At 41.3% G+C, this 14548-nt stretch overlaps 1 protein-coding gene and 1 long non-coding RNA gene across 3 annotated transcripts in view; one reads left to right on the top strand and one right to left on the bottom strand.

Annotated features, from left to right (window-relative positions):
* Positions 1–14548, top strand: part of LOC116155293 (uncharacterized) — a 44228-nt gene that overhangs the window by 28024 nt on the left and 1656 nt on the right. The window contains exon 3 of the long non-coding RNA XR_010383334.1: positions 12378–12817. This is a non-coding gene — a long non-coding RNA (uncharacterized LOC116155293). The remainder of the gene's footprint in view (positions 1–12377; positions 12818–14548) is intronic.
* TCN1 (transcobalamin 1) lies at positions 1828–14380 on the bottom strand. Of its 2 annotated transcripts, XM_064492303.1 has the most exons (10): positions 14201–14373; positions 12978–13121; positions 11763–11942; positions 10595–10735; positions 10068–10223; positions 8459–8646; positions 5454–5640; positions 4055–4235; positions 2561–2679; positions 1828–1908 (listed from the first exon to the last, which is right to left on the bottom strand). In XM_064492303.1, the coding sequence occupies exons 3-10, from the start codon at positions 11893–11895 to the stop codon at positions 1847–1849; spliced, it is 1167 nt and encodes a 388-aa protein (XP_064348373.1). In that variant the 5' UTR covers positions 11896–11942; positions 12978–13121; positions 14201–14373; the 3' UTR covers positions 1828–1846. The 2 variants fall into 2 exon arrangements, with proteins under 2 accessions (XP_064348373.1, XP_010985306.3); XM_010987004.3 differs by lacking the exon at positions 12978–13121 and having other exon boundaries at positions 14201–14380.

The following is a 14548-nucleotide window of genomic DNA, read 5'->3' as shown; positions in this document are numbered from 1 at the left end:
CACATTTGGGAAAATAGGTCTAATACAAATTGGTGTCTTTGCTGATATTGATGGAATATTGTTGACAATTGGCTAGAATCGTGGAGAGAGGGATTTCAGAGAGACCGATTCCAATTTTGTTCTAAGGGGATTCAGTTTCATAGGTTAATTTTGGGGTCGATACTTTCTGTTATTTTGACACATTTGCATTTCTGTTTTTTTGCTTGAGCTTTCTTATTTTTCCTTATGGACAACATTGACTATAGGTGCTGATTTTCCCGAGATAGTCCTAGTTCTTAATTTTTTTTCCCTGAGTGTAATTATTAATGGCGTTCAGTTTCCCTCTTAATAGTGTTGTGGTGGATGATAAACTGCATGGTCACACTATTTATGATGGACAGTAAGGCCGGGTATAAGATTTTGCATATTCATGACCTCAAATCATTATCCTTCAATTTCACGTAGATTGTATAGGTAACAAACAGATCTGACAGCTGGTACCCCATGCTAACAGCACCGTGGAGGTCCCTCATCTCTAACTTAGCTTTCAAGATGCGACACAGACCCAAAAGGATAGAATCCCTTGATGCCCAGTTGTGAAGTCACCTGTCTCACCCAGTTACTGAGGGCCAGGGCAGAGCTGAACTGAGAGTTGAGGCTCCATACCAGAAAGAACTGTGTAGGAAGAGGGTTCAAACCCTGAGAAGCAGGGTTGTTGGTGGAGGGGAGGAAGCTAAGATTATCATAAAAGCACAGGGAGAAATAAGGGAGACATTGCCAAAATATTTTAACTATTTCTCCGTAAAGGCCTCTTCTTTTTGGAGGTTATTTTGAATGGGTTACTTTATGCTTTATCTGAAGCACCTTTTGCCCTTTGGCATCTTAAAGGCCCTTCTGGTTCCTGACTGCATGTGCACGTAGCTCAGGTGCTTAGTTAACAGTGTAACCCAGCCCGTGCTGCTCAGACATGATTTAACTTAAAAAAAAAAAAAAAAAAGAGAGAATTCTGCTGAAATGAACACTGGAGTGATTTTTTTTTTTGCATGTGTATTTTTAAAAACTTTTTTGAGGGTAATTAGGTTTGTTTGTTTGTTTGTTTAATGGAGGTACTGGGGATTGAACCCAGGACCTCGTGCATGGGTAGTGAAATAAAAGGAAAATAAATGTGGGAAAAGAACAGGTGGGACCCAGGGGAGGCAGCTGGAGAAGGGGGTGATACTGTTCCTTAAACTTTATGGACTATTTTTTTTTAATTCTAGTGGAGGTACTGGGGATTGAACCCAGGACCTCGTGCATGCTAAGCCTGTGCTTTACCACTGAGCTATACCCCCCACCCTCGACTGACTTTTTATGTGTAAACCTTACATTTTACTCCTTCTCCAGAGCTATCTTTTCCTCCCTACCAACTGCCTGTATGAAGCCAATGTATCCACTTGGGTCTTCCTTTGCATCTGGGTTTCAGAGAGCCCAGTCTCCCTGCCAACTACCCCTTGATTTCATTGGCTGCTGCTACAACATCAGACCCAGAACTTGGTCTCTTTTCCCCAGTTGCCCAAGGTCACCCAGACAGTTGGCTAGGGAACCTTGAGTAGAACTCAGCTTCTTAGACATGCTGATCTGATCTCTTTCACTGCACTTCTTCCTGAGGTGGGTTTCTGTCTAATAATCAACCCCTTCTAATGGAAAATGATTAGAACATACTCTTTCTATATTGTTGTTGATCTTTTATTGAACATGCAAAGAGAGAAGCAGGGGTTATTGACTGTCTACTGAGACTGAGATAAATCAGAAGGAAGGCGTGAGACCAATTTTCATGTGGAATTCCACTACAAAAAGATTAGACCCAGATAAGGAAGGTTTCAGTTTATTAATATTTGGCCCAACGAACCTCCAAATTGTCTCCATCTTTGACAACATAACTCCCAACTCCTGAAAAGGAAGAAGAGAAGTGGGTCAAATGATGGTAAATGTATATACAATGGAATTCTACTCAGCCATAAAAAGGAATAAAATAATGCCATTTGCAGACATGGACGAACCTGGAGATTGTCATACTAAGTGAAATAAGCCAAAAAGAGAAAGAAAAATACCATATGATATCACTTATATGTGGAATGAGACAAATGAACTTATTTATAAAACAGAAACAGATTCACAGACATAGAAAACAAACTTGTGGTTACTGGTGAGGAAGGGGGGTTTCGAGAGATAAATTTGGAGTTTGGAACTTGTAGGAACTAATTACCATATATAAAATAGATAAACAGCAAGGTCCTACTGTAGAGCACAGGGAACTATATTCAATACCTTGTAATAGCCCATAATGAACAGAATATGAAAAGGAATATATAGTATAACTGAATCACTATGCTGTACACCAGAAATTAACACAACACTGTAAACCGACTATACTTAAATTAAAAAAAAAAGAAGTGAATCAAATGATCTGACCACCAAATCATCAAATAATAGGTATGACTCTCCCAACTCCTTGGCACATTCCCCACCAAAACGTACACCCTCAGACTTGAATGCTCTGGGCATCTCACTCTGCGGGGTTGTTTGGCACGTCTGCCCTTACCTTGGCTCAGGGATTTGCCATTACTCAGAAGTTCCCAGTAGGTTCTGTCATTATTGTTGGCCTGTATGCCCTGGACAGAGGTGACGTAGGGGCCCCATGAGCTCTCCTCCGTTGTGAAACTGTGGGGGACAGTGAATGGGTTCTAGGAACTTAGAATGTTCAAAGGCAACTCTGCACGAGTGTTTCTCAAACTTCAATGTACCTAAGAATCACTTGAAGATATTTTTAAAAAAATGCAGACCTCCTGGCCCTATCCCCAGATACCCTGACTCCGTAGATCTGGGCTGGGACCAGGAATTTGGACGTTTCATAAACATTCCAAGTGATTCTGTTGCAGGCACTCACTCCACAATCCGTGCAAAAGTTAGAGAAGTGATGCCCGTGGTTTCTGCCCCTCCCTCCCACCACAGTAGACACTTTGCCATCAACCATTTCTAATCTTCTACCCAAGACAGTAATTGTTGAAGATACTAAAGCAGCACAAGAAAGTGTTAGCCTGTTGTCCTGGAGGTACTTAAGAAAGGGGAACAGAAGAGGATAATTTATACTTCATGTCTGTTTGTTAAAAAGTGGTATTGTCAATGTCTGTTTCATATTCTTTAGTCCACATTTCTCTGCCTTCCTGGGGACACTTGAAAGCAGCCTTTATAATTATATATTCACACAGACATGTATTTTCGTGTGTATAAGATTCTCTGTAGCATCTTATGTCATGTTATTAGACACAATAAACTACTGTCAGGTTTAAGGAGCCAAATAAGCCATGTTTTTTTAGAGGCAAAGTCAGTATCTTAATGTTAATATTTGACCTCTCTAGGCTAGGGAACCTTAATCTAAAGTCTACGAATCTCCTGAAAGGTGGGGGGCGGCGTGGAGGAGCTTCTGGGCATTTGTGTGACTTCTGGTTTAGAGGACAAGTTTTGTGCACATATTCATTTTCCTGGGATGAGAATCCCACTCAACTGATTTTCAAAGGGGTCAGTGATTCAAAAATAGTGAAAAACCACTGTTCCAGGACAAAATGTCTGACTTAAGAGGTTCTATTTATTGGAGGAGGTTTACTGACAGAAGAGAGAGCCTGGTACTTACTTATCTACTAAGGGAGCAGTAATTTAATATCTGCTGTGTGCTAGAAGATGAAACATTTCACCGTTTTTTTAACCCCTGCTGTGAGATGCGAATGGACAACAAAGGCACTGACCGAGAAATCTTTCTTTCTTTTCTTTTTTGGTGGGGGGTGGGGAGGTAATTTGGTTTATTTATTTTTTTATTTTATATATATATATATATATATTTTTTTTTTTTTTTTAAATAGAGGTACTGGGGATTGAACACAGGACCTTGTGCATGCTAAGCATGTGCTGTACCACTAAGTCTCCCCTCAACCCCCAAGAAATGTTTTAAGTGTACTTTATATTCAGGTGCAGAGGTCTTCCTGCTGCGTCTTTCATAATCACATTAAATTCCTTAACCTTAGGTTAGATACAGACATACCAAAATAGAGTCCTATTTTTCTTCTGAGCTGCCTCCATCACATCGAGGAAGACAGAACCATTTTTCACGGTGACACTGGTGGAATATGTTTTATTGATTTGCACGGAGTAGTTGACTGTGATCTTCGAGGGTGAGGCAGTCGGTGTCACAGATACAGGGTCATCAGAGGAGATGTTGAAGTCTACCAGCAAAGACAGAAAAGGTGAGAAGAATTAATATTCAGAATAATACACATGATGTTAGCGTCTGCACACCTCTCCAAGCTCTATCCGAAGACCCCTTTCCTTGATGCGCAAGAGGGTCTGTACCAGGAGCAATCGAGAGGCAGATCTCTCAGATGACTAAAGCACAGATTAAAGCCAGATACTCACCAGCTTGTGAAGGCTTGTGTTTGCCTCAACTTCCAGCTGTTTCAGCAGCACAATTGCCCCATCTCCACTTCTCACAGGGGCTCCTGTTCTATTTTTTTTTTCCTTTGCTTGGTGCAGCATACAATAATGCTTCCCTCTTTTTTCTTTTTTTTTTGCCTTTTAATTTTTTCATTAAAATATAGTTGATCTACGACATTATTTTTGTTTCAGGTGTAAAACACAGTGGTCTGACATTTATATACATTACGAACTGATCACCACAGGAAGTCTAGTAATATCTGTCACCATACAAAGTGATGACAATGTTATTGACTATACTCTCTATGCTGTTCTTTAGACTCCCATGACATTTGTTTTTATAAACTGGAAGTTTGTACCCCTTAGTCCCCTTCCCCTATTTTGCCCAATCCCCTGCCTTTTTATTTATTAACATTTAATGAAAATATTAAGTGCCAGGCCCTGTACTAATCATTTTTACATGGATTATCTCATTCAGTCCTTACAGATACCTATGTTACACACTAGTATCATTTGCACTTCTTACAGTAGAAATCTGAAGCTTGGAGGTTGAACATTTGTCCAAGGTCCCTAAACTTATAAATGGCTGAACCAGAACTGAATTAGATAGAAGGAAATGTCCCCTTTCTTTATACATTGTTGGAAGATTGGTTGTTTGATTACGATTCATGCTGCCGTTTTCTTACAATACTGCCGTATTCTTTCCACATAGATAGCTTATGTTCACTCATCGAGCATAATGACAAGTCAGAGGCACCATACTTTGTTTAGGATAGGAGTAATGCTCAGAAATCTCTCTGCATCCAGCAATCAGAAAACATCTCTTTGTAGAGAGACATCCTTGAATCAAGTCTACCTTATCTGTCAGTGTTTGAACCAAGAACGTCATATACTGCCCCATCAAGAACAAATCCTCAGAGGGTTATAATCCCTGATGACCCAGAAGGACTGAGTTCTATCTGGGAACTGTTATGGTGGAAGGCAAAGCAGTTTGCTTTTCAGTGCTATACCTGGACTGTGGGCACAGGCAGAGTCTTTGTTAACGTCCAGGTAGGTCTTTCCCATCAGGGCAGGTAGGATCTGGGCTGCGGCAGTTGGCGTACGGAATGCTCCCTGAGAAACATTGCGAAGCACTGTGTGAAGAGTTTTTTGGCAATTCTGTTCATTTTCGAAATAGTTCGATGAGACAAAGAGAGCCTAATGGGAGAGAGAGAGAAAGAGGGAGGGAGGGAGGGAGAGAATGAGAATAAATGAAACTTCAGATAAGGGGAAAGCCTACATCTAACTAATTCAGTAAGTATTTATTAGACATTGGCTACATAGGAACCCCCTTAGACCTACTAAGATACTTTTCCTGCCATCAAGAAGCATATAAGCATAAACAACAAGGTCCTACTGTGTAGCACAGGGAGCAATAGTCAATATCTTGTGATAGTCTATAATGAAAAAGAATAAATTGGAAAAAAGTATATAACTGAATCACTATGCTGTACACCAGAAACCAACACAACATTGTAAATTGACTATACTTCAATTTAAAACAAAACAAAACAAAAAGCCCCAAAACCAAAAGACAAAGAACTTTGATGAGAAAAATAGAAAAAAAATTTAAAAAGAAGCTTATAAGCTAGTTTGGGTGGGGAGGTGGAAATTGCTTAATAACACAAGTTATCATAGCATCGATGAAAACAGACCTTCTCTACCGTATTCACTCTTGTATCACCTACACGGGAACAGTAGCTGTCACATAGGGGGCACTCCATAAATATTGTTAACAGATTATTGTATTTGCAAATACTAACTACTATATATAAAATAGGTAAAAAACAAATTTCTTCTGTACAGCACAGGGAACTATATTCAATATCTTGCAGTAACCGATAATGAAAAAGAATATGAAAAGGAATCTATGTGTATATCTGTATGACTGAAACATTGTGCTGTACACCAGAAACTGACACATTGTAACTGACTATGATTTTAAAATTAAAAAAAAATTATTTCAAGAGGAAAAAAACCAAGATTATTGTGAACGAGTCCCTGCGATGAATGCCCTAAGAGAAATGTCTAGTGGCACAGCCTTTCCAAAGAGGAAGAGCTCATAAACGTTCAGTGAGACAGAGGAAAGTCCTGGTGGAGAAGGTGATACTTGAACAGCCTTTGATGACATGACGGCATTTCAGGAGGTGATGTGAGGAGGGAGCAGCAGGGGCAACACCATGACCAAAGGGATGGCCTGCCCATAATGAGAGTTTCCGCAGTTTAGTAAAATCTCCAGAGGATTCCTCCTGGTTTAGGAGGACCGGTGTAGAGGGAACACCGAGGGCCACGGTGGAAGAACAGCCTGGAGGAGGAGGTTGTGGCCAGGTTGATAGACCCTTGAATTTCACCGGGAGGTGTCTGCCATTATTTGCTCGACAGTCGGGAGTCCAGTAGGGTCTTGAACAGAAACTATCCAGGCAGCAGATGTAAACTGAACTGAAGGCGTACACTTATGGGGCAGGGAAAGTCAGGAGGGTATCAGAGTAAGACAAGGACTAAAATGGGCTGAACTTGAAGATGTTGCTCTGTAGTTTCTTAGGGAAGAGCAATCTCCCTTTTTATCTTTTATTAGAGACCCTTGAAGTTAACCAAGCAGTCACCCAGAATTTGCATGATATTTAACAAAAAAACCCACGATCATATTACATCTCCACTTACAAACTGTCTGGTAGACGAGCAGCTCTTGATACTCATGTGAATTCATGCCACTTGTAGGGTTTTAAACAAGACCAAGGCCCACGTTCCACCCCTAACTTTCTGTGTTAACTGGCTTGCGGGGGTGGACACATTAGTGCTGTCTCAGAGCTCCTCCAGGTGATTCAAATGTGCAGCCAGAACGGGAAACCACAGTGTGATATTAATTTCAAACTTAGCAAGGCAGACAAGAGTGTAAGCTGTTAAGAATACAGACAGCCTATATGATTGGATCCGTGCTTACACCATCAGCCTCATCCTGTGATTTTTCCCAAGGACCCTGTGCTGGCTGCGCTGAATACCTTGATCGTCCTAAAATATGTAATGTTCTTTCATGCGTTTGGCCTTTGTTCTTGCCTCTTCTCTCTCTTTGAAAGTCCTCTCATCCTGAGTCAGCTAAACAGACCTCAAAGCATACGAAAGCTCCAGTGAATTTTTTTTTCCCCTGTAAACCTTCTTTGATTTCTTCTTGTATCTACCTCTTAGAGTTGAGTAGATCAGTGAGTGGATGCTGGAATAAAGTCTCAGACTTCAAGGAACCCACACAGCAGAGTCTAGGTGTTGGGTGTGAGATTTGAAACCAACCATTTGGACCCCATCCCTGTCTGCATCGCTCTCTGGCTCGGTACTATTAGGCAAGTTACTGGTACTCTGTGACTCATCCTCCTTTTCTAGGAAATGGGGGTAATAATTCTCCCCTCACTGGATTGGTATGTGTGTTAATGAGTTCATGTCAATAAATACTAATTGGGGGGAAGGTATAGCTCAAGTGGTAGAGCACATGCTTAGCATATGTAAGGTCCTGGGTTCAATCCCCAGTACCTCCTCTAAAAATAAACAAGTAAACTTAATTACCTCCCCTCCAAAAACAATAAAAAAAATAAAATAAATACTAATTGCTGTTACTGCCGCTAACATTTATTATTTCTGTAATAATAACCTACTCTGAGAGGTAAGATGAAAGCATAAAATAATGGTATATGGTAAGTTGTGAAAATGCATTTGTTAGAACAAAAGTCTAGATTGTAGCAGGTGCTAGAATTTCTTTAAAAAATTGTAGTCGGGGAAAGCTTCACAGAAGCAATGGATGTGGAAATGTAGGTATTGAAGGTGAGGAGAATTTCATTTCAGGCAGGGGAGGGGAATCACATGAATAAAATCAAAGTTACCATAGGAAACAGAATGGATAATAAGATTATAAGAGGCCAATAAAGAAGGATAAAGATGTTGCTTTCCTCCATCACTTCTTCTCTGACTCCCGTTTTACCCTTTGACTTACCTGCATGGCTTCTCCTGTACTATATGTGTTTCCAAAGAGACCATCTTTTTCCTCAGACAGAGTCTTATTTACCAGCGACTCTCTGTAATGATTGATTTTGTTTAAATCCTTTTCATCTGCTTCAATCTTCCCACTCGTTATACTCCTTTGCACACAGGTCAGAGCAAGAACAGCCATTGCTCCAGTATCTGCCAGGAAACAAAACATTCGTGATAGGGTGACTAACCGTCCCACTTCGCCCTGGACTGAGCAATTTCCTGGTATCTGGGATTTTCAGTACTAACAGAAGGACAGATCCTGGCAAACTGGCATGGTTGGTCATGCTAGGTAATGATGGGAGAGAAGAATTTCATGATATAGCAATCATGCCTCCAGCACTAACCTCTGCAATTTTCCACAATCCTTCCTTATGTTGAGAAGCCATGTACCTGGTACTCACATCTTGGTCATAGAAACACATATGGATTTGTAGGTGCAAATACATGGACAGTCTTCTGCTTTTACATCCTGGTTGTTCTCTCTCTCTTTTTTATTTTTTTTCATCTTTCAGCCATATTGGTGAAGAAATTAAGAAAATCCAGAAAGAGGCACCAGACAAATATGTCTTTGTGAGGTTCCAAGGTTTCCATCAGACTGATTTAAAAATAGCATTTAAGAGAATTGTTGTTCAATCAGCCTCCTTAAGGGGTTAGGATGAGACAAGGTGTTGGAAGAAGGGAGGATAAGGTCTGTTTTTCTGCCTCATTACTTTGTCCACTCCATGTTCTTCAGGCATGGCACCTTCTCTCTCTCAGAGAAAAAGGAGTACAAGAAATCTCAAGTTCTCCTTACTACCTTGAAATACTGAATGGTGATCTTCTTTGAGTGTGTTGGAGAGAAGTGAGCTTGGGTATCTAGTTCCCTAGGGGCTGAACCCCAGTTCTATCTGTCTGAAGGGGACTTCTTTTTGGATGTGTAAGCTGATCCAGTGGAAATTTTCTGGTCCTTCTCTATGGTGAACACACTATTGATCATCATATTGGGCTTTACCACTGGAGAGGTTGCACTGTTCAAGTAAACCCACATATCCAAATGGTCCCAGTAGATTAGAGAAAGATGAAGGGTTAAGATAAATGAATTCCACTGCATTCCTTTTCTCAAACGCTTATACTTCCCAGACGTCTTTTATGACGATTCTCATGATCTATCCTCATTTTACAGATGGGAAAATCAAAGTCAAGAGTTAACATCCATTGGTTACTCAAAGAAAAGGAGGAGTAGGAGCCAGATCTTTCTACCAGACTGCATATTTGGAAAGAGGCTTAAATAGAAGTCAGTATCTATTCTAAAAAACATTCTCTTCTAAGGAGACCAGGGTCAAGAGGAGAGAAAAAAATTCAAGTACTTACTGGTAGAAAGATTCAAAGGACAAGACCTATTGGTGCCCATTTCCTCTAAACCAAGGGAGTTGGGTTTTTTTTTTTTTTAAAGGGGTGGGATTAGGTTTATTTACTTACTTATTTATCTTAAGGGAGGTACTGGGGATTGAATGCAGAATCTCATGCATGCTAAGCCCCCACTCCACCACCGAACTATATCCTTTCCCTGGGAATTGGGTTTAATGACTCACCTACTGAGAAATGGCCACCAAAATAATAGTTTTTATTGTCAGGAGCGAAGCGGTCAACAATTTCAGTGACTGAGTAGTCCCCACTGAACAGACACAAGGCCAAGACGTCCAGGCTGAGCTGGTAATAGTTAGTCAGTGGATTGCCATTGTGTATTTCTGGCAGAGAGAAAAGACACACCTTACTCAGGAAAGTGGTACCGGAATAGTACATTTTCAGTTCATTTCTACTTCCTTTATTTCCATTTCTCTACATTTAAAAAGAGGTATATTGTGTGTGAGTGTGTGTGTATTCATCAGCCTATAGAAGGTAGTGCTTGACGTAGGGTCCACACTCTGTTGAACATACTTGAAAAGAAAATTCAAGACGCATGTTGAAAGGAGGAAGAAGGGAGAGTGATCTTCCAAGGTGTAGGGGGATGATTGAAATGAAGAGGAGCAGAGAAGAGTGGAGGCAAACGGCACACAGTTCTAAATCAGCAGAAGAGAAAAACAAGGTTGTCCAGGGTCTCTGAACTTTTGATTCTCACCCATATTCTCAATTTCTGCTTGGAATTTCTCTTCTAGTTTTCTGACCAGATGGGCATCACTTATAAACACTTCATCGGTGTTTTTACATGCTCCCAGAGCCAGAATAATCAAGGCAAGCTGTCCTGAGGTTAAGTCGGACCCTGAAAAGAAAAGCACTCAAGTTAACCAAGGTACATGCTCGTGATTTTTATGGAGCTCCTGTCTTCCTTGTGCTTACACGCCTGCCCCTTCTTTCTCCAGTGCCACCGTGTGTTTTATTGTTCTGTTCTTTATCCCCAGAGCAGAGGCATATTTTTTTTTTTAGCAGTACTGTGTAAATGCAGGTTAGATCTTACTTTTCCCCATGAAATTATGGGCTCTTTTTGGAAGCATGCCATCATTATAAAAGTGAACAAAGAATGAGAATAGATAAATAGCAACACCTTGGGATTTTCTCTCCTCGTGCGTACCATCTTGCCGGGATGGGAATAATTTTGGCTTGTATGCTCTGCCGTATGGAGTACCAGAACTCTCCTAAATCTCACAATAATAGGGTTAGGCAGGTGGAAGTGGCTTTATTTCCCCTCCTACACGTTAGAAGGCTGAGGCTCAGTGTGGACATGAAAGGCTCAAAGGGGAGCCTGGTCTCCGATCCAGCCCACATCTCCATCGCTCTGTGGTTGCCTCTCTGCTGTCAGCTTTCCTGAGTGTGGTCCACACCCCTGTCTGGAGGTGAACTCAGCTAGATTATACAATAATCGAAATGGATGAGAGTCTATACTTTCTTTTGCTTTTCCTTCTTAGGGAAAATGATTTTCGGGGCCCAGAGAGAGGGAAAGCTTAGCTCTAGAGCAAGTGGCAGGGCACTGATGTTTGGAGCTATCTTTTTTGTCACCTCACTTTTTTTTTTTAATTTCATGTGAACTTTATCTAAAAAAATACACATGTGTATTAGATTTTTTAAAAAATTAGGTAACATGGGTATATAACATTATATAAGTTTTATGTGTCCAGTGTTTTATTTCTGCTTCTGTTTGCCTCACGGTTTCTGTTCACCTCGAGTTTTCTACAACTAAGATGGATGTATTGTGGATGCTCTGGACACACAATTTTTTAGGACTCACTGGAGACAATCTTTATCGATAGGTAAATTTTTCCCTAAGTCTTCTGGGGAATATGGGCACTCACCTTTCCTTTTCATATCTTCTTGGATTCCCTGGGTCAGCTGATGTTCTAGGCTTTGGTTCTGAATCCCAACAAGTCTGAGGGACAGCAGGGTATTGGCAGCTTGGATTCCTCTGGTATATTTTGAATTGACCATTGTGCTTAGCAGAGGCTTCAGGTCAGAGTAGTTTTCTTTGCTTACCTCTGTGGCCAGGGAGGGAGGAAATAAGAAACACACTCATAAAATATTAGGGCTAGGAACTGGGACGATATTAAAAGGCTTAGTCACAGATACAGCACAGACCTAGACCCAGCCAGAGGCCCCTGGCATTGTTGCTGAAACAACATGTAGGTGGGCCTGGGGCCCCACTCTGCCAGGTATTGCTTTTTTGCTAACCAGCATGGAAGCATTGCATGTTTTAACAAGTGTTTCAGCCTCACCCTTGTGTCCTGGCAGAGTATCAGTCCTGCCTGGTAGATCTAGAACCATCACCTAATTTGAGGCCCAGAGAGGGTCTCCTTAAAGGGACCTTGGTAATCGGAGCCATAACTGAGACTACAGTACACGTCTCCTGGCTCCCAGCCTCTAGCCCAGTCTGCTTTCTGGATTCCATGATTTCCTTTTCTGTCTTCTTCTAGTTCAACTGGATTCATACTGAAGAGAAGAAGAGAGAAGAGGAAGGAGGCAAAAATGCTATGTGTCATTGGTGACGACTGACTCCCAAGCTGCATGTCTCACTGTTCAACTGGCCAGACACCAGGATTATTATTCAGCAGCACACACCCTCTGGAAAACTTCCAGTTTCAGCCTACAACAAGCCAGAATCCCAGCAGCAAGGACGGAGGGAGTCACATTACACTGTGGAAATAAGAAGGGAATCCAAAGCCATTCCCCACCACCAGGAACTGGAGGAGAGTCGGAAGAGTTAACTATCACTTCAAACACTTCTAAATAGACTTTGACCATAATCCCAAGAAAATCCTGTCCATCTCCGGATTATCTCATAGGTTTGTGGAATAGTGAGAACACAAACTCTGGGTTCAGGCTGAATTCTTTGCTACTTAATTCATAACTGGGGGTAAGTTATGTAACTTTCTTGACCTCCATTAAAATTGTGAATATTAATGCTTACTTCATAGATATTGGATAAGAATACTGTACTTATTATTACCCCAGCTCAACTAGAGTTTCTATCAATATATGTAGAGATTCTAGGAAATGGTATTTCCCTTGCCCACCTTTCTTCACTTTAGAGGAGAGAGTCAGGAGGATCTGAATGGAGTGATTGTAGACAGGTCATGCTTTCTTACAGGCACAATGGGACAATTGTGAGTCATCTCTGAGATTTGGTGGAAGCATCCAGTTCAGCAGATTTTCTGGCACTGAAATAGACTTTTTAGTTCCTAGTCAACAACTCAAATCAGCTTCCTTAACCATTAAAGACAAAGTTAATTATTTTGTGCAATGAATTAAACTTCAAAGTCTCCAGAGAGACCCTCTATTCTTCGGATACAACAGAAGAAATGAAAGGCCAGGAAAAAAAAAATTGGAGTTGACCACTTCTGAGCATTAGCCTTTCTGCTGCGGTGCTGATCTCTTCTTGTAGGCTAGAGAGTGCCAGGAAGATGTAGCCACAGATGGCACCGCAGAGTGGTTTGAAGCTCAGATCCAGGGCAAAGACTTGGAAAAGAGAAATCATGCACCTGCAAGCTGGACCAGACTTTAGGCAATCATCTGCTTCAACACACTTCCTTGATTTTTCTCCATTTAAGAAGCTAGAAAACATCAGAAATAGTAGATCATTTGGCTACTAAGGGGTCAGACTAGACCTGAACCCAGTTTTTCTTTCTCTCACTTACTATTTTTTAAAAATAGAATCACACACTCTCTGGAGCCTATACCCCGAGGAGAGATGATGGAGCTTCTGCCCATGTCCTGTGGGGAAGAGCTGAAAAGAGAGAGGTGTGTAGCTTGGAATATCTAAACTCAGTAAGGACAAGAGAGCTGTCTCCATTATTTGAGAGATGATTAACATTTTTTTTTTCTGTGTAGTTACAAGGAGTTAACCCAAAACCCATGGGTTGAACTTCAGAAAGAAAGTTTGCACCTCAAAATCAGAAGATTCCTTTCCATGATCTTGAAAAATTTTTGGGATCGTGAGTTTTCTATCACTGACAGTGATCAAGGGTAGGAAGTCACTTGGTAGGGCTGTTGTGGCCGAGAGGCTCTTAGCATAGGAAGAGGAGTCAGGCAAGTTAACATCGAATCTATGATCCCTCTCAAGACAACGTACGTTGTGGAACTTGCCTCACCATCTCCTGCCACTCTTCATGTTACTCATAGAGTCCAATGCAGAAAGAACTGGAATAGGCTTTTTTCAGGTGACTCTACACAAAGTCCCATGTCAGTAGCCTTTAGGAGACTGTCACCCTAGAGCAATTTTAGCTCAAAGCGTACTCACCGCAGATCTTGCATAGTTGGCCTGGGATAAGGGAAGACAGTAGGAGCCCCACTAGGGGCAGCTGGTATGATGGTCTCATCTCTCTGACAGTGTACGAGAATGCGCAGGGCTTGGCTGGCTTTTTACTGGATGATGGACAGAGGGTAGTGAGGGCTCCTCCTTCAGTTTGCCTCAGCCTCTTTCACTCAGGCAAATATTGAGCAATGTCAGGAGGTGTGGTCAAGTGTGCTTGTCCAAATAATGTAATAAACCAGGAAGAAGTCTTGAAAGGTATGGTCAGGGAGAATGAAGCAATAGTTTTTGTTTCCTATCCCAAACCTTCAGGATCCACACTTCTTACTTCAGCCC

This window comes from Camelus dromedarius, chromosome 12 (genome assembly GCF_036321535.1).
Source record: "Camelus dromedarius isolate mCamDro1 chromosome 12, mCamDro1.pat, whole genome shotgun sequence".
Taxonomy (NCBI): Eukaryota; Metazoa; Chordata; class Mammalia; order Artiodactyla; family Camelidae; genus Camelus; species Camelus dromedarius.
This window is presented reverse-complemented; position numbering and strand designations above follow the sequence as displayed.